Genomic DNA, 19,394 nt, shown 5'->3' on the forward strand with positions numbered 1-19,394 from the left:
CTGGTTCCATCCCTGACCGAAACCGACTGCAGAGTGGCAGTAAGAACCCCCCCCAACTCATCAATCACCATCCCACCATCAGACCCTGCCTCATTATGCCCCATCCCCATTTACTTTGCCCCATGGACAGAACCAGGGAGCCCAGGCTGGCAGTGCCATGGTTCCAAAGCCCAGGGTCACACCCCAGGCCCTCTGGGGGAACTTCGATTGTCCCCCCTTCACTCTATTGGGGATGAGCCACCAGCTCTCTGCAAGTGGTGAGCTACTGTAAACCCTGATGGAGTGAAATACTCCTGGCAGGGGAAGAAGCTAGCAGACCCAAAGAATTCAGTCCCGGACCCGCTAATACCATTTAAATTACATTCAAATTGCCCCCTGCATATCTAATGCAGCTCACATCAATGGGAGATGTGCTCAGGTCTGGACGCCTAGTGCGAATCCCAAGGATCGGGTGCTGCTTAAATCTCCCAACCCGCTGTGCTAAAAATTCAGTGCAGCGGGATGGAAGAATCGTGCCCCACCCGAATTTTTACCGCCATGCCTGCCCCAGAATCAGGGCTGGCACAGCTCACAGAACAGAATTCTCCGTTGGCCTCAGGCAGGATCTTATGAGCTCAGGTGGGCGAGGCAGTAAAATTCCAGCACCTATCTCTTTGTAAACTGTTCATATCCCTCTCACAACTAGCCTTTCCACACATTTTAGTGTTGTCTGCAAATTTGGCTACAGTACATTTGCTTCCATCCTCTAAGTCATGAGTACATATTGCAAACAGTTGTGCTTCCAGCACTGACCCCTGTGAAACCCTACCGTGAAGAGTTAAAATGAAGCTGGAAGATTAGGTAGCATGAGCTAGAGAGGAGATCCTCAGAAGTACCTTGTGGTTACAGGTCACAAAGCTGAAAAAGAACCTCTCATCCCCACTTGTTGTTTCCTGCCCATTAACCAATTCTCTATCCATGCCGATATACTGCTTCCAATACCAGGCTGAACCTTTGAGTTAGGAGTATACAAGAGGACATGTGACTTCCCCTAGCTACAAGAGAATACCATTAGCATCTTAACAAAATCTCGGTAGTTCATAACAACATTAGTTGCTTCAAATTCAATCCATAAGCTTACGTCATTCTCATTGTTTCTTCACAACTGTGCTATACTGTCATGTTGCTCCCCATGTCTTAGCCTCAAATTGGCCATCCAGAGCAGAGCATTAGAAAATCCTGCAGGATCACTCAAGAGACCATCACATTGCAGTCAAAATGAAAACCGCACTGGTGAAGCATAGTAATTTAAATAAAAATTGTATTCAAATACTCAATAAGATCTCTTGGAATTGATAGTAGACATTGCATAAGTAGAGCACATCAACAATTGATGATTTACAGTAAATGCACCACTTACTTCATCGTTACCATAACTCACTACAATCTGTGACAACTAGAAGTATTACTGGAGTCAATAAGTAATTTTTTTCCAGAAAATATTGCACTCTACTTGCTACTTTTTAACTTCTGTTTCATAGTTATAAAAATGTATTTTTATAACATTCTGTGAATCAAAGGTTACATTGGCCTATAATTGCTTCACAATAGCCTTGCAAACATAAATCAATGTAATTTTAATTGCTTTTAGTTTTCATTACCAATGTTTTAATTTTATTATGATCATAGGATGTATCATTAAAAAACATTATGGATAGAGAGGAATAAAAGCTTTTGTAATATTTGAGATTCAAGCAATGAATGTAAACTAGACATCTAATACTATACATACAGGTTCTAAAATTGTCAAATTAATAGCTTACCTCTATATTTAAGATAATGATTCCTTCGTCTCTCTATTGCCATTTCATTTGCAAAACATGTTGCCACCAAATACCATGGATAATTAAATGCTTCACGAATCGCGAGGATTTTGCTTACAACTTTAGGGTTTGAAACTGCAGTCATGTGATTACTTTTACACCAATAAATCCGGTGTACGTGCCAATCTATAACCAAATCCATTAAAGTCAAAGCTTGTGAGCGCCTGTTTGGGGATTATCTCATATCCTGTTGTAAAACATATGACCAGAGTACAATTATATATTTCCTGTAAGCTTTTAAAACTTTGCACGAAATGTCACTCTTACAGGAACTCTCTGAACTTGAAGTAGATTTTACTTCTTTTGTTCTAGCCTGGGAATGCCAGGATTTTCTATCCAGTGATTAACATGGCCATGGTCACCCTTCGCATAGGGGCACAGACTGATGGAAGGGGCAAGAAAGTAAAGCATTGTATCTAACCATGAAGCCTAAAGTTGAATGTTCAGCATGCGCGATCAAAATCTTTTGACTATTCATGAGGATTAGCCAGAAAATCCCAATGTGATATTTGTCACAGTTACGAGTTTTAAAAGATTCTGATGTATGGGGGCTATATCTGTAATTTAGGGAAAGTGAAGAGGTTATGCAACCTGTTCATCTATGTGCCTGTCTGACAGCAAGCCTAGCTGGTTTGTTTATTGGGAGATTTAAGGGGGGTCCAGATTGCGAATGTGCAAGGTATTTATGCATGGAGACAATGGCAGAAGCTTGTGTGCTATCAATATCTCCAAAGTCCCAGAAATGATTTGAGAATGTCAAGTTGCAAACAATTGTGCTTCAAACTGTATATTTACTTCCAGAGCACTGGGATTCCAAGGATTGCTAATCAGCATTTCTACCGACTTCACCTAATCCTACTTGTGAGTGAAATTGCCATGGTGATGGCTTTTAAGATGGGAAAGGTATAGGGGAAGTCATTGCAATATTAGCTTACAGATTTTCTTAAGACTGAATATCACAGACAAGTGGGTTATTCTGCTAGAATCTGGGTGAGAGAGAAAACAACTTGAGACTAAAGCTTCCATGGTTCACTGGCCTGAATGTGGGTGTAAATTAATAGTCAGAAGGAAAAAAATCAAGTTTGTGAAGAGTTAAAATGAACGTGGAAGATTAGCCAGCATGAGCTAGAGAGGAAATCCTCAGAAATACTCTTGTGGTGAAGGACAGTCCTCTGGCTAGAAGTTACCAGGCTGTGAAAGGAAAAGAACAGAAGTAAATCTTTGAAAGCTAAGAATAATTTTGGAATTGATTTTGGGAGAACTGAGCGTCTACTTAAAGGACATTGCAACTTATGTTTTCTCCATTCTGGTGAAAATAACAAGGGAATATTCTATTCTGTGGTTTAAAGTATGGATTGCTTAAAAAGATAGTGTTTAGTCAATCCTGTTTTTAGTATATTGTTACAGTAAACATCTTAAAATGTGAAATCCTGTCTTGTTATTCTTTTCTGCTTTTAACAGGAAAGTCGAATTTATTTCTCACAAGCGATCAGTTGCTACAGAAACAGGGTCCTAACAGATTAATACCCCAGGGAGAGAAGGGGATTTTAATGTACTCAAGAATATCTCCTCTTGTACCTCCAGGAGCCTCTGCCATGGTGGTCTTAGTGCCAAAGCATAGCTAGTGATCTGGCAGAAGGCAAGGCTGGGAACCAGAAATGCCACGTTCACCTCACGTGTATGGTGCTAACCAGGTTGCACTAAGAGTGGGTGGAAACAGGTCTCCGACTCTATGGTGTGTATCATTAAATTCCTACACTGCAGAATCTGTGCGGACTCGACCCATCGAGTCCACACAGATTCTCCAACAGAGCATCCCACTCAGACACAATCCCTGTAACCCCACTTATTTGTCCCGCTAATCCCCCTAACCTACACACCTTGAAACATTAAAGGACCATTTAGCATGGCCAATCCACCTAACCTGCACTTGAGGTAATGAGCATTAGCCAGAGGCAGAGTCTGCAATGTCGATCCTAAAAGTGTGTGGCAGCCAGGTACAGCTGCGTGTGCAGCCAGGCAGGATATGTAGTTCCCGTTTAGGCTGCAAAGTAGATCGAAGTTTCCTATGAGTCAGATACCACTTGAAACAGGTAGCTCTAACATTGGCGAATTATTAACACGCACTCAAATGCTAATTTCCGATCCAGAAAAACCAACATCAACGTGAGGCATTACTGTGTCTCCCCACAATTCAAAAAAATACACGTACTTCACTGGCTGCAAGTGTTTTGGAATGATCCGAGATTAGAATAGACACAATATAAATACAGATCTTTATTCTAGAGAGAGAAGAAATCCTTGCACAAAATAGGATTGAACTGATCCAGCCACGGGTCAGCACAGCAGGCGGTCCTTTAATTAGGTTCCACCTCCTCGAATGAACTACTTGGTCTTTTGACAGCGAATTATAGAACTTCGCTGTGACAAGAGTGCGGAGATATTTGACAGTCCAATTAAATTTTGCCGGGTTTTTGTGTGTGTGTGCAATGCTTGACAGCGTCCACGTTGCAAACCACTTTTAGACAAATTAAAGACGTTCCCCGCCCCACCCCCACCCAGTGGTTGTCATTCCACCCCCACCACCAACATCCTCCCTCCCCCCTCCCCCCCCGCCCACCCACCTACTACTCAGGAAGGATAATCCATATCCTCCCCCCGCTGTTACTGAATGGGAGGAAGGAGAGAGAAGGGTCGAAGCTGGACTGAGCCCAGCAGCATCCTGACTGTAAGCAGGAAGAGACGGACGATCACTTTGTGGTAGAATCCGATGCTGCACTCAAACAGTGCGAGTGGAAAATCCACCATCCCAAAACATAATTTGACTGGAATCTCAGAAAATCCCCGTTGAGTGGCATGCATGAATCCAGCGTGTATAGAATTATGTTAATAAAGGCTGCGTATTGCGGATGTGAACAAGGTTATCTCTGAGGCGACAATCCTTACTCATCGATACAATCTCATAGAAAAATACTAATCCGAATCGCTGGTGGTAATAATAACCCTGTGGTTGCCAAGACATGCACAGTGGGTCCATAGTATAATAAGAAATGTGAAAATTATATAAATGATGTAAATAACGCGTGCTTATGTGGATTCGTATCGCTCTAGGATGTTGAATGGAGCAAAATAACAACGTGTTGCCAGAAAAGCCTCTATATTATTTTCACAATATACTCAATTACAATTACGTTTCATTGATCAAAAGCACCATGAATCACAGCCTGGTCTGTCAATAACAGTGCATTCAATGACAGATCCTCGTCAACTGCTCGCTCTCTGGAGGTGCGGAATGTCAATAGAAGATTAGTGTTCATAGGATTGTGGTAAATTACCTTGGATCGCCTCTTATTTTCAAATAGAGAAGACTGCAACAAGAGTCGCCTAGTGTCTAGCAGTGTGTATGATCACTGCGCTTGAGTGCTGATCCTTTTGAAAGGATTGCATTTGGCAGGTTATCTATCAGTCGGCCTGTCACTGACCAGCTCTTTGGAATTAACTAATAAGAGGCTGCTCGGAAAGCCTTTTCGAGGAGGGGGAGGTATTATTCCTAGATCATACGAAGGCAAACCAATTTTATGGTTTCACCTGCCACGAAAAATGCAACAGCCTCCTAAGAATGTACGCTGTATAGCATATATTATATGGACATTATGGACTAGCTTAATAAAGGTGGCGTTCTTGGGCAGTTTGTGGATTTGTGACCTGTTCTTGGTCATTGCTATCTCTGTTCTTATAACCCAAATACTCAGACATCTTATTACCTACAGCAGCGACTTAATTATTGCATTGTAGATTTATGGAACTATAAATCGCAAGAGCTAATTAACAGCTCATCGGAAAAGATAGATGTAGAGTTTGCGAATCCATGTAGGTTCGAGTCTTCGTGAGACGCAAATCCAAATCCTGCAAATGTGGTGAAACTTATTGTGAAATCATGAGAGTAAATTGTTAATGTTTCAGTTAAAAACCTCATTATAGCAGAGAAGCAGTCGTTAGCCAACTGTTCTGGGATACGCAGTTACATTACTGTGCATCTGAAAAAGAAATCCGGGGAGAGAATTTGCCTACTGATACCAATTAGAAACAGCCTCTAAATGGGTTACTACTAATTACCCTTTGTGTCATGTAGGTAACAGAACGGTGAACGAAAAAATAAACCCAGAGAACTGCAAAAGCAAGATACAATTATGAAAACAAATCGCGTAACCGTCCCTGTAAAATTATTCAGACATCCATATTGTAATGATAATGTTTTCAATGCACCAATGTGCATTAGTGCTTATTGACAAACTTCCTGGATAATTCAGATGCAGTTTAGCAGAATGTATTCAGTGTTTATTATAACCTTAGAAGCACCTAATTTCTGCAGAACAATAAATGCACTGCACATTTAAAATATGTTGGAGGCCAGTGTAATGGTTGTGGGGATGTTGGATGGGCCGTGAAAGCTCAGGCAATGCTGGGAGGCAAGGTCCTAAGCTTCCCGTTCTATTTAACAACCATTTTCCCATTGGAAACGAGGCAGTATAGCAATTAATTTAGGGTTAATGTGTCGAGGGAGTCGAAAAAAGGACTTGTACGATCTGGAGAATTGGCGTTATCTAGCAATGCAATTCTACGTGAAGGTGATCGCAGTAAACTGAACCCATAACTCCTCAGCCTCTTCGTTAGACGCCATTGGAACAGGCTTAGAAGGTCCTCACTATCGCCAAGACCTTTAGTGGTTTCCTGAAGTTATTAAAGGTCAGGTGGTTTTTGCATTAGGTTGTTTTTCATTCATTTACAGAAACAGGCATGTGACAGTTTACAAAGATTATTGTCAACAGTGTTAAAATCGACAGGATCTGGGAAAGTGGGTCAATGTTACAGGAACTGGAAACGTCACTTCACTGCTCAATGTGCGCAGCAAGTACATTGCTTCGGAGACTATCTCCTGTACCTGCTCTCACGGGAAGTGTGTTCGACAATTACATAAAATCCTTTTATTTCTGCAGTCTCAAAAAATTCTTGATTCTTATCAGTTCTGTTTTTATTCTGTGTTTACTCTGGTGGTTCAGAAGCCATTCACCAATCAAAGCTGCAGTCGAGGTAGGTTTTTTTTAAGAATCATTCTTACCCCCTGAAACTATTCCCACATGGTAACTGCCCTCTAGTTATCAGTTTGGTTTGTTGGCCCAGAATCAAAACCATCAACTGTTCTGCGGGGAAGGAATATCCCTTGCATGTTGAATACTTACAACACAGCACGGGCATCGCTCCAGGAGACCTACACTGCGCTTCTCGTAAAGTGGGTTGTACTCATCTCAAACGGATACAGGCAAAGCAGTAGTCGTCACAAGCAGGATGAATTTAGATAGGCCTGATTTATTATTTCAATTCTGATGAGCTGAGAAGCTGATGGAATTGCTAATATTCAGGTAAATGCAGCTCCTCTGCTTTTTGTCTTGCCTTTTCGGGTTGTGTGGCTACATATCCTCAGAACACTGATGGGAAAAGGACACTATCCTGAAATTTCTTACCTCCGCCTTCCATCAGTCATTCCTTTTGTAAAGACGTCAGACGCCTTGGTTTCCATCGTTCACCGTCATGAGATTAGAGACGAGCTGTATTAATATTGTTATAAGACTTTATTTGAATGGGCCTTTGCACCATGATATTAGTCAGTCTTCAAAAATACCAAGGCCCGAGAAAGGTTGCAATGGAATCCTTCCATGCGAGCCACATTGCGTCGATATCTCTGCACTCCTCCAACTTTGGCCTTTTTCAGCATCCTCTATTTTCATCGGCCCACGTTGGCAGCGGTTTCAGCTGCCTAGGCCTTAAACAGTGGCGTTCCTCCTTCAAACCTTCCCATTTCTGTATCCGCCATGAAAATTGCACCTTGAGACCGACATTTTTGATCAAGTTTAGTCAGTTACCCTAAAATTTCTCTGGCTTTATGCCAACTTATTTTTTTGACTGAGCTGACATTAAGTGACTTGGGTTGTTTCGTTACATAAACGGTGCTGTATCAATGCAAGTTGTTGTTGCCGAAGCAGCAGACAATTCCCAATCATTTCCGATTTCTGTGTAACTGTTCCAACATTAGGGATCCGGTCTGAGTCCAGAACTAAATGACTTTGCAATACGCTGTAAACTTGACCTGTGTTATAATTGTGCTTTGTGCTAATAAGAATGCGCTGATCGTTCTGGCAGAAAACGATGGCAAAATATCTCTGGTAGATTACCTTTTTTGATTTTGGGTACTGATGCTATGCTTAGACTTTCTATCTTGTCAACACTTCTGAAAGCCTTGTGCTCAGCGATATGTGCATGGGCAGTGTGGCCAATACTCCAGTGTAATGCCAAGAGGTGCAACCCGAACTCACAAATCTTAAAATGTCCCGCCAGCCGTGTCAAAGAGCACATGGAGAAGAATTTTAAAACAAAAGTGCGTGTCAGATGTCACATACGGCCGCAAGTCTAGAATAATATAAAAATGGCAGGAGTGAACCCATATAGGAAATGAGGAAAGTGAAGAGAGGGCATGAAAAATATCAGCTGGTAAAATCAAGATAAATACAGCGATGTAATAAAAAGTATTTAAAAATGGGTAGCTGGGAAAAGAGTAGGGGCAATTGGAGAACAAAAGGCAAGTGTGTGGAGATGGAAGATGTGAGCATGTTTCATGATGTAGACTTTGCATCTGTCTTCCAAAATGACAGTGCAAACATTGAAGTTAAGGAGACGGTTGTGAAATATTGGATGGAATAAACATAATGAGAAGGGAAATAGCAAAGCATTCAGTACTCTTGAAAGTGGCTAAACCACCAGGCCCAGGTGAAATATGTCCTATACTGCTAAGCAAAGGCTCCTACTATTATGTTCCAATCAGAAACTTACTGCCTGAAAGGCTGGTAAAGGCAAAAACCCTCATCGCATTCTTTAATTATATCTACACTTGAAATGCTATGGTCTACAAAGAACTTCCCAAGAGCAGCAAATCTTTCTGTTTCAAATAACTGTACTAGACCTTCATTTCAACGACATACGCATTGGGAAGTAGGATCAGGATAGGCCCTCCCACAAGCACTCTTTTTTTCCTGGCCTTGTTCAGTTCCCACTTTGGTCCAAATTGGGAAGCTGGTCCAGTTTCAGATTGCAGCGATGGATCAGCCTGATCTACCCATCAATAGATCTGAAAATACTATCCGTGGCTGAAAGCTTCAAAAGTACCAAACTAAATGCAAAATACTGCAGATGCTGAAAATCTGAAGGGAAAATAGAAAATGTTGGGGGGGGGGGGTTGTTCTCAGCAGTCCTGGCAGAATCTGTGGAGAAAGAAAGTGAGTTAATATTTTGAATCTACTATGACTGTTCAGAATTGGAGAGGTGGGTAGACCATTTCTACCTCTTCCCTCCGAATGGAGAATCGTATTGGATGGAAAAGGTTAACTCTGTTTCTCTCTTCATAGATGCTGCCAGACCTTTAAAAACATTGGCCAATTGCTCATCACTGAATAACTAAGTATATATGCGTGTAATGTGTCTCGTTACTCTTGCAGGTGAAGTCAGTAGCTACAATGATTTTTGATCACCACAGCTGAAGTTTGCTATTTTCCAAGACTACCATCCACTTTTTACATGAGGACCTGGATCAGAGAGGAGGTGGGCGTGGGGGCGAGGGGCGTGGTGGGGGAGGTGTGGAACTGCCTCATCTAGCATTTGCTGGGTCAATAGCCCAAGACAAAGGAGATTCCATGACTGGGTTGTTTGATTGCTGCTAAATCTTATTGCATCGTGCCATCATCCTAAAGTGTGCACTATTCAACAAATTATCAATCCATGCTGCAACCGGATTGAGACTACTCACAGTCCACATTGTAAATTCTAGACAGAATCTTAGATGCTTTCAGGTATTTGGTTTTTATAAGAAGTTGATTGGAATTACAGTTCACACATAGTGGACAAACTTTTGTGAGGGTGGGTAAATCAGCAAGGTTGTGATGAGTACAGGTAATTTGCATTTTAGTCAGGAGACATATACTTATATCTTATAAGGTAATATCACACAACTGATTTTAGAGTATTTTTTAGCCTTCGCCTTTACATCAATGTGGGAGCCTTTGTAAAGTTAGTCATTTCAACTGTTCGTCAATCTTGTGTTTTCTTGGACAAAAGTAGCTCTGTGTTTTGATTAGTCTGTTTTGGATCAAGTGTTATGGATCAACACTTAGCGGCGCCCAGAATGCAATTTTGTGGACTACACATTAAGAGTTGAAGCAAAACACACATTTGGGAGGTCATGTTCTGCATTTTTAACAGATTTACTTTGTGAACAAAATGTCGAATCCGCTTGGTGTATGGGAGAGAATGATGGGCCAAGAAAATTAATGCAGATGACAAAAGTGCCCAGTTCATGTCAGGCGATCCTTAAGCAATTGGAGTGTCCGTTTAGACAGAGTTTGGTGATCAGATTCTCAAGTGTTTACAATGTTTTACAATTTGAGTTGCTTTCCAAGGGACAATCGCTGTTGTTTGTAAGTATCGTTCTGTGAGAATGAGTTAATAGTGTAGTTTACAAGTTGTAGCGAGTTTGAGATAACATTGAAAATGTAAGTAATTTATCAAAACGAACAACAATGCGGTGAAATGTAACATGTCTAGGAAGAATCAGATGGAAAAGTGTACATTTTCGAGCAGCAAAGATTACGATAAACTGCTGTAGTAATCGTTCAACGATACGAAGTAGTCTATCCATTGGTTATAACTGTACTGGCCATATTACGTGGTAAGAACGGTTAATATTGAGAACGAGTCAATATTGCCATCTTCTCCCCCACCCCCACCCCATCCCGCCCATACCCCAAGAAAACCCACTCTTTAGTACTGCGGTGGTAAAGCACTCGGGTCATCTTCCAATTGCACAACTGAAGTAATCATAGAACTGGCTCTTATACTGTAAGGTGTAGTGCACTAAACGGGAAATGATGCGCGATAAAAGACAGAACAGATTGCTATAGTTAAAAACAAATCGTGGGACTTTATTCCTTCAGATTTAATTTGTTTTCATTGACAGTCTCTGGTTAGATTTGATTCCAATATCAAAACACAGTCGGTGAACATTTTTCCGAACTTCATAAAAGATGAGTGAGGCCACTCCACCATCCAGTTAGAAGAATCGCCAGCGTCCATCAAGGAGTAATTATGTTTTGCTATAGCTAGTGAAATATAAGCACACACAAAAGTCCTCACTTCCGTGTCGTCAAATGTCACAGTAGCAAATACAATCTGGATATTTGACTAGGGCAAATCGTTTATATAATGTGAAAAATATATCACATTCTAATGCAAGAATAGCAGTACAAATCGCCATCCGCCTCAACATTATTACTTAACGGCAGTTGTATTTTTATGCAGTCTTTTATTTTATTGTTTGTTCATTTGAAAGAAAAGGGCCAAATTTATAATATTATTCCCATTGCACTGGTGCTGCCAGGTCCAGACTGCCATCTGGAGCTGTAGCAAGAAGCGTGTTATCGTAGCTGTACACATGCAGCAACTTTCCAAAGCACCATTCTCCACCAAGAAATGGGTTCAAAAATAATGACTGATCTGGGAATGTGGTTTGCTTTGTCATGACGGTGTGTTTGCGTGTTGTCTTTTTGTGCTCTGCTGCATTGCCCAGGGCTTTGCAAATATGTTCCTGATGGCAGGGCCCGATAGGAGCCTATCTCTTTCTCTCATTACTTTCCCAAGCCTCTGAGTCTCGATAATCGGAATTAAAATACTTCAAGATTTTATCTGAGTGTCAAAACCAATTCGGTCATTTTGTTTTGAGGGTGGGCGAATGTATTTTTTCCCCCGACACAACATACCCCTTAATGTAACAACTGAAACCCATTCACGGTTGAAATAAGTCTTTCAGGCAAATCGCAACAAATAAAACGCGCAATGTAAAACTTTAGCAGCGTTTACGTTTTGGTAGCTTCAAACCAATTTGATCAAATTCAGGCCAGTGCTTACCCCTCTGAGTGGGGAACGCAAGCAAGGTTCTGCGTATCTTTATAGAGGGACGTAATTCTGTAAAATTTCAAAGGGTGAAATGCGCTTTTATTGTGTTACAGAGTTCAACAGAGATTGGGAATTTAAAAAAATGTCGCAGTGTGTCGGGCGGCGGCATGTTCTCATGTGAAAAGATGCACCGCGTCTCTTTTTGAATGGAGTGTGCATTTTCCGGCCTAGATAAGACGCCAATGGAATACTTATCCCTCTCCTGCTAACCTTCTTTGCATCAAAAAGCTACCAGGGAAAATTGTTGCTTTATATGCAAAGATGATTGCATCGCTGGGACACCTAGTAAATCAAAGAAATTACAAAATGACCATTCGCTTCAATCGTAAATCCAGAAGCGACATCTATCATTTTGTCTATTCCAGCGCAAGTAGCTGTAATTAATATCCATTAAGTAAGCATGTAATGCGAATGGTACAGTAAGCATCCACTCCACTATTGCATTTTAAATCGGCGTTAAATAGGTGAAGCTTTTACATGGTTGTCACTTGTTTGTTGCAGACATTGAAACGGGGAACTCAAATTCACATTTGACTTGTATACATGTGAATGTGCTGGAGCAACTGGCAATAATAAAATGGCCACAGAAATGGTGATAGAAAGCCCCTCGGCATTTGCTATCTATTGAATATCATGCTCCGTTGTTTCCCGGATGGAATTTTACTGCTTCGGGCTAGAGATAAAGTGATGTATTTTAATGGAATGTGATGGCAAATCTTTAATTAACAACACGGGAAAGTGGGACTGACTGCAATTCCTGCCAACGGTGAGATTACCCAAGCTTAACTGGCCTGTAATGCCACCCAGCACCTAACAAATGGCCGAGATCTAACTTGTACACTAAGACGATTGTGTTGTCTGAATGTTGCAGTTATCTTATCAACAAATGGTTCCTGGCAAATCTCCGATTAATATGCACTCCGAAATATTATATTAATTTGGATCCATGTCTCTCCGTCATTCAATCCTATAATCCTTAAATTTGGTTCGTATTCAAATATCTCTAGTTGGCTAATTCACTTGGAAAAGTTATTTTTTAAAGACGTGTTCTTTCAACCAGTTTTCCTTATCTTCTATTAAATGCATCAGATATCCTTGGCGTGTGTGTGCCAGAGCAACAGAGGAAATCGCTGCTAATATTCATCTTGGGAGCACTTTCATTAAACGTAATTCATTTGACTTTCAAGCTGAATTAAATGACATCCTTACAACCGAAGCTCCTTTTTTGCTGACGAAAAGCTAAATATTTTTATTTCACTTTATTGCCACTTTGATAAAATGCAGCTGATCAACATGACTCTTTGCTGTATAGAAAATGTCTACAACTGTGTGATAGAGCAGTTGTTTTGAGTTTAGCTTACAGAGGAGCGGGGTAATCTTGCACTGTACACAGGAATGCTTTCATTTTTGCTTTCTGCGTGCCAATGGCTGGGTCAGAGAGGGAGTTCGGCATGCAGGGATCATTCTGCTTCGAAAGGTTCGGTAGTCATTTCCGTAAAAGAGAGCGGCTTCCAATATTCCTGCTCGCATTCGCCAGGAATGAAACCGCCTCTGTACTTTGAAACGCGCGAATCCCAGAAAAGTACAGAACTTAGCCCATGGTAATAATTGTCTAATATTTCGATTTCTTGGGGTACCTTAATCAAATCTATTTGTTTAACTTGCGGCGCCCTCTGTGTACGCCCTGAACCCCAAATAACGTGGTTTTAGAGAGAAAGTAATGGAAAAATAACTGAAATCGTTTCCTCAATGCCATTTATTGTTTTATTGCAATGACATATCTAACTTATTCATGCACCTCCCTTCTCTCCACCACCCACCACCACCCCCCCCCCCACGCCGCACAGACATATAATTTTACAGCCAATATCTCAGCTATGTTTTCACAAGAGTGGAGAAATCCTGCAGCTCCTCAAAACGTTGATGATTACAACCGAGCTACATAGAATTCCAAGAGAATCAAATACATGAATACTCCCTTCCTATTAAATAAGCTAGCTAACAGGAATGCAAATGGCATTGGAAGCACTGAGAGTAAAGGAGTATTGAATACCTCTGGGACACCTGTCTAATATACACACATGTATAGATATGGGCCTCATCATCGCGAATACATTTACATTCAAATCCACAGACTGTTATGTAGGCATTTCCATTATTGGAAACAGCACTGTAGACTGTGGTTCCAGTTAAGATTGGGCTGCAGACTTGGTTAGCCAGGGGGGAAACACTTCACAGCGCCAACCACTGGCCAAATAGTGAGGAGTTACTTCATTCCCCGGGCACGCTGTCCAAGCCAAAAAAAAGATAAATGTACTACTGTAAAAGGGCTACAAAATCGAATAAATTACAATTCCCCTCACTAAAAATTAGAGTGAATTAAAAATATACCTAATCCGTTACCAGTGGACTGATGATAAAAGTCTGAAGAGAAGTTGATGGGGGTAAATTATTCTAACCACGCGATAGTCGATGTCCTGCAGGTACCTCAACAATTGTTTTTTTACAACTTTGGAAAATGAAGGTTTCAGTTATGTACTTATGGGATGTACCTGTTGGCAATTAGCACATAACGAAACGCTCCATTAATGTTGTCATAAATGTAGCCGAATGCATGCAGGACTATTCCAGGAGGGTGGTAATAAGCCACGGAGCCATCAAAATCACTGAAAATTTGGAAAACATCCACCAAGGGAGTTGTGCCATTTACTGTAGGGCAGTGTAATTAAATAGTCTTCAACCGTGATCAAACCAAATCCGACACGGCCTTTATATACCTGCGAAATGTATGAGAAATTTCGACAATGATACAGAACGACTTCAATTGTCCTTCTTGGCATCAGAATTATTGATACCTAGATTTATCCCTGATCTGTACAATACTGAAAAGGCCATTGGTTATTACCAACAAAGCATTTCTGTGGGCATCCCGCTATTTTTTGTTTGTTTGCACTTTATATTGTTGATATATACTATGTCCTCCCCCATCTCCATGTGAAGGAAATCCTTCGCACACCTTGCATCCTAGCTTGACCCTTGCTGAAGGAATGGCCCTGAGCTTCTGTCCATTCCGATAGCTAGGCGTGTGCCATATGTTGCCGTCACTTCCCAGCTGATTGTCTTCTTCCCTTTGTAAAACAGCTGGCCATTGCTTCAACATTCCTCCCCTGCCCGAGGCTTCGGTCTATCGGGTGTTTGGCTAATGTCCAGGAATGCTTCTTTCAAAGACTGCAGATAGCTTGTGAAAGAGATTTCTCGCCCTGGGATTCAGGGCAAATCGAAGTCCAACTCCGAAGCTGGAGTGATGGAAGGAAGAGGGGGGAGGAGGAAGGCGAGGTTGTTGGGAGGGAGATGAGATTGTTATGGGGGGAGGTGAGGTTGTGGGTGGGGAGGTGAGATGGGGGAGGGGGGGTCGGATCTGCTGTCTGTGAAAGAAAACTACCCGTCCCTTTCAGTATTACAGTTTTCCAATTTATTCTATTGTCAAGGATTTTATTTTCTTTCACAGTTACACGCTTTGAATATGACTTATTCAATTTGAATAAGTCTATATTTCTGTATTGTTCATCTGAAACAGACGCTGTAAAGTATGTGTTCCAAAGAAATGTAAAAGAGCTCAAAAAGTTGTCTTTAAAAGCTCTTCATTTCCGGGCAACATGCTTCGAATACAGGAATGTCATGCTGACATTGTAGCTTTGCGTCATTGTTAGGTATTGTAGCTTAGAAATACTCGGAGGATTACACATTTATGTCTGAGATCTGTCTATTTAACAATAGACATCCTTGTGTTTAAATTCAGCATGTCTTCGCATTGAAGACTAAATGAGCCTCACATATTGTCAATAAACATGTTATAATTAATTGTTCATCTAGTCTTCAAGTGTTTGATAGCCCCTTGTAAGATTCACCCGAAATTAGCCAATTATAGATTGTCGCTTTGTGATCTCTGTGTTTAAGGATTTGCAGTTTATTTTCATCCAAAGCTGTTCAATAGTTCGGCTCCTGCTCCAATTCCCTTTTCCCATTTAAGCTCTTAACTGTTATTTTGGAGTCTTTGATAAAATTATACTATCATTGAACATGTTGTTTATTTGACTTTTAAAAATACAATGCCTATACAATATTGGATACTTTCCCTTTGTATTATCACTGGAATCGCAATTCCACCATTAGAGGCGACATAAGATTTGGACTAACAAATCTTACTCTAAGAGCGAATTTGCACCAAGAAGGCATTACTGCTAATGAAGTCTGTAACTAAGCGATAATTAAATCAGCATAATCCTTACACTGAACGCTCCCTATTCACAATTTCAACAAAATGAATGCGGCTATGATGAAAACAGTGAAAACAATCACTGCGGCAATATTAGAAAAGATGGAATGCAACTCTAAAAGAAGTGCGTGGATGTTAAAGTGTTGGAAAGCAACCAAAGCAATTGGTCAATGAGGAACATCTTCCGAGATCCTAAATGTTAGTCGTTTTGAGTTAAGGGGTTCTGATGGCTTAAGCGTTTATTCTTTTCTCTCAGTTGATATGGACTGGAAGAAAAGGCCCCTTGCTGCGTTCCAGGAGTTAATCATCAGATATTTCCTTTGCATATGTTCTAACAAATGGGCTCCAGCTGACTGAATTCAACAACAACACAGTTATACAATGGAATGTAGATAATTATGGAGATACTTTTCGCTTCTCTTTTATTCCCATTCTCTTCATTTCACCACCCACGAACATTTCTCGAACATTTTATCCCTTCTCTTTTTGCCCCCTTCTCTGTGCCACTTCCGTGCTGCTTTTACCCCATTGTTACATTATTTATTTACTCGTTTTAACTATTTGAGAACACCCCAGTTAAAAACATTCCGCAGTCCCACCTGTACAGAATAACTAGGGCCTACAGATTAGCTGTTATCAGGTCAAATTTCAAGACCAATATCGCACAGTACAATTTACCAAGTAAGGAGAGTTAGAAATAAATGTTTATCCATTGTGCTGAAAGACGTGTTGGGTTCCCAGTAATAAAATATGTGCGTTCCTCGCCCTCAAATGTGCAGTTAAACATGTTCTTGAAGAACATTTTGTGATCCACAGCACACTCTGTCGACGTAATGTTCTAACTACAATCAGTGTTGTCTGTACTCCCATTTACAAGAAGCAACTCCACAGAGGCCGCCAGTATAAGTGTCCAAGGCTCCAGGCGTTCTTCCTTAAGACAAGTTTTCCTTTATAACTGGCAGAAGACCATAAAAGATCTATAGATACACGCTATCATAACATTAAAAAATCAAATCAAGGTGTTGCTGTGAATGGTTATGCGACATTGAGGACCGTCGGAAAATCCCTGATTCTTATTATATATGAGCTAAAGTAGGTATCTTGTGCAGATTGAGGTGACAGACTCACACTGGCGTTAATGCCGAGAAGCAACCAAAATAATTCCGCTCATCTACACAACCTACACAATTGTTACTCCGACCTGTAGAATGTAACTCTGACAGAGAGGGGGGGGGAAATCAAAGGAGCCCTAACAGCTAATATAGATTTGCCAGTTGCTACACTATTGTAAATATTCTCTCCGAGTCTCCAGTCAGCTCGCACCTAACAAATGAGAAAAATCTAGGAGGATTCATTTTCAGATCTAGGGAGTGGAATAAAAACTCTCAGATTTCCAATCATTTACAATCCTATTCTGTCACCGGTAGGTATAAAGCGCTGCATGTTGATCATAGATACGAAGTCTGCTGGAATTTAAACTGTTTAAATGAACCATTGAGCTCACCATACCGGGAAAGGTTACTACAGCCCTACAACACCCATTCACTAATTCAGCAGCAGCAGACAATGATTCCTTCTTCCAGATCCACAATGTAACCTGTAAATAGGTACAGCAGCTCAGCACTATAGCGTTTTAAATGTTGCATTTAAAAGCGAACGCAAACTTACCAGATAAAGAGTGCTCTGAAGGAGAAGGACAGCGTACCAATAAACAGCCTGCATTCTCCTCTCTTAAACTTCCTCTGCTTTCCCTTTGCTTCTTAACATAGATCCACCTTGTATCCGCCAGAGCAAAGAGGGATCTTTCACGAGCCTGTACATCTAAACAAAAATGAAATTATAGACCCCATGACCACTAAACAAGGTTAACTTCAGATAAAAAAAAATACGATTAAATGCGAATTAATCCAGCAAAACAGTGAAGCAATCTCATAATTCAGTGCCTGCCAAGTTTCAATTCAGGGACGATTAAATCTGATCATTGGTGATCAGCCCCTCTTTGCCGCCGCCTCAACTCGGTTCCAAACGCCAATCCTGCCCGGGCTGGCTGCACTCGAGCACGTCACTGCCCGTGACATCGGCAGCCGGCTGCCTATCAGCGGCCGGCACCAGCCCCCTGCGCCCCCCCCCCCCCCCCCCCCTCCCAATCTTAGCCTCAGTCCCTGTGTCAGCCACAGTGTTCAGCTCCAGCCCCCAGTCTCTGCATCAGCCTCCAGCCCCGGTCTCTGCATCAGCCCCCAGTCCCGGATTCTACATTATCGCCCAGACTGCATCAGCCCCCAGACTCTGTATCAACCCCCAGCCTCTGCGCCAGCCCCCCCCCCCCCCCCCCCCAGCATCTGTATCAGCCCCCTGCCTCTGCATCAGCCCCAGAGTCTGCATCAGCCCCCAGCCTCTCCATCAGCCCCCAGCCTCTCCATCAGCCCCCAGCCTCTGCACCAGCCCCCAGCCTCTGCATCAGCCCTCAGTCCCTTCATCACCCCCAGTCTCTGCATTAGCCCCAGACTCTGCATCAGCCCCCAGTCCCAGTCTCTGCATCAGCCCCCAGTCCCTTCATCACCCTCAGTGTCTACATCAGCCTCCAGTCTTTACATCAGCCCCAGTCTCTACATCAGCCCCCAGTCTTTACATTACCCCCAGACTCTGCATCAGCCCCAGTCTCTGCATCAGCCCCAGACTCTAATCAGCCCCAGTCTCTGCATAAGCCCCCTACCCCCAGACTCTGCACAGCCCCCAAACTATACATCGGCTCCTAGACTCTGCATCAGCCCCAGACTCTGCATCAGCCCCCCAGCCCCAATAAGAGGAAGGGCAGTGTATCAGCCCCGGCAAAGGTGCCGGGTCCGAGTGGCAGATAAACCCACAAAACCACCATGCAAATACAACGTATGCATGCATGTTCCACTTTTAGACAAGCTTTTCACTTGGTGTTTAGTTTTACAATGTTAGTAAATGCTTGCCTTGAGGTTCTTGACGCCTCTCTATTCATTTAGTTAATAGGTATCTTCACCACTAGATATGGGTGCTTCCAGAGTGCTGCTGGTAAATGAAAGTGTGTGTGTATACTACAGTGCTGCCTGTAGTACTTCATTTGTTTTATTCTTGTATTATAGAGTCACCATCTGATTAGTAATAACAATGCCCAATATTTATGCATGAACAATGGTCCTATAATTCACCAATTCTGCATCTATTGATTA

The 19,394-nt window shown here is 41.8% G+C and overlaps 1 protein-coding gene across 1 annotated transcript in view; it reads right to left on the bottom strand.

Moving 5' to 3' along the window:
- The window catches only part of LOC145361071 (neurexophilin-1), a 124,345-nt gene extending 106,138 nt beyond the window's left edge, over positions 1 to 18,207 (bottom strand). The window contains exon 1 of the mRNA XM_080216645.1: positions 17,863 to 18,207. Within this exon, the coding sequence (XP_080072771.1) occupies positions 17,863 to 17,916 (54 nt within the window). The 5' untranslated portion in view covers positions 17,917 to 18,207. The remainder of the gene's footprint in view (positions 1 to 17,862) is intronic.
- Positions 18,208 to 19,394: the final 1,187 nt, after the last annotated feature.

Source organism: Carcharhinus amblyrhynchos, chromosome 2, assembly GCF_965287045.1.
Source record: "Carcharhinus amblyrhynchos chromosome 2, sCarAmb.v2.hapA, whole genome shotgun sequence".
NCBI classification, from domain to species: Eukaryota; Metazoa; Chordata; class Chondrichthyes; order Carcharhiniformes; family Carcharhinidae; genus Carcharhinus; species Carcharhinus amblyrhynchos.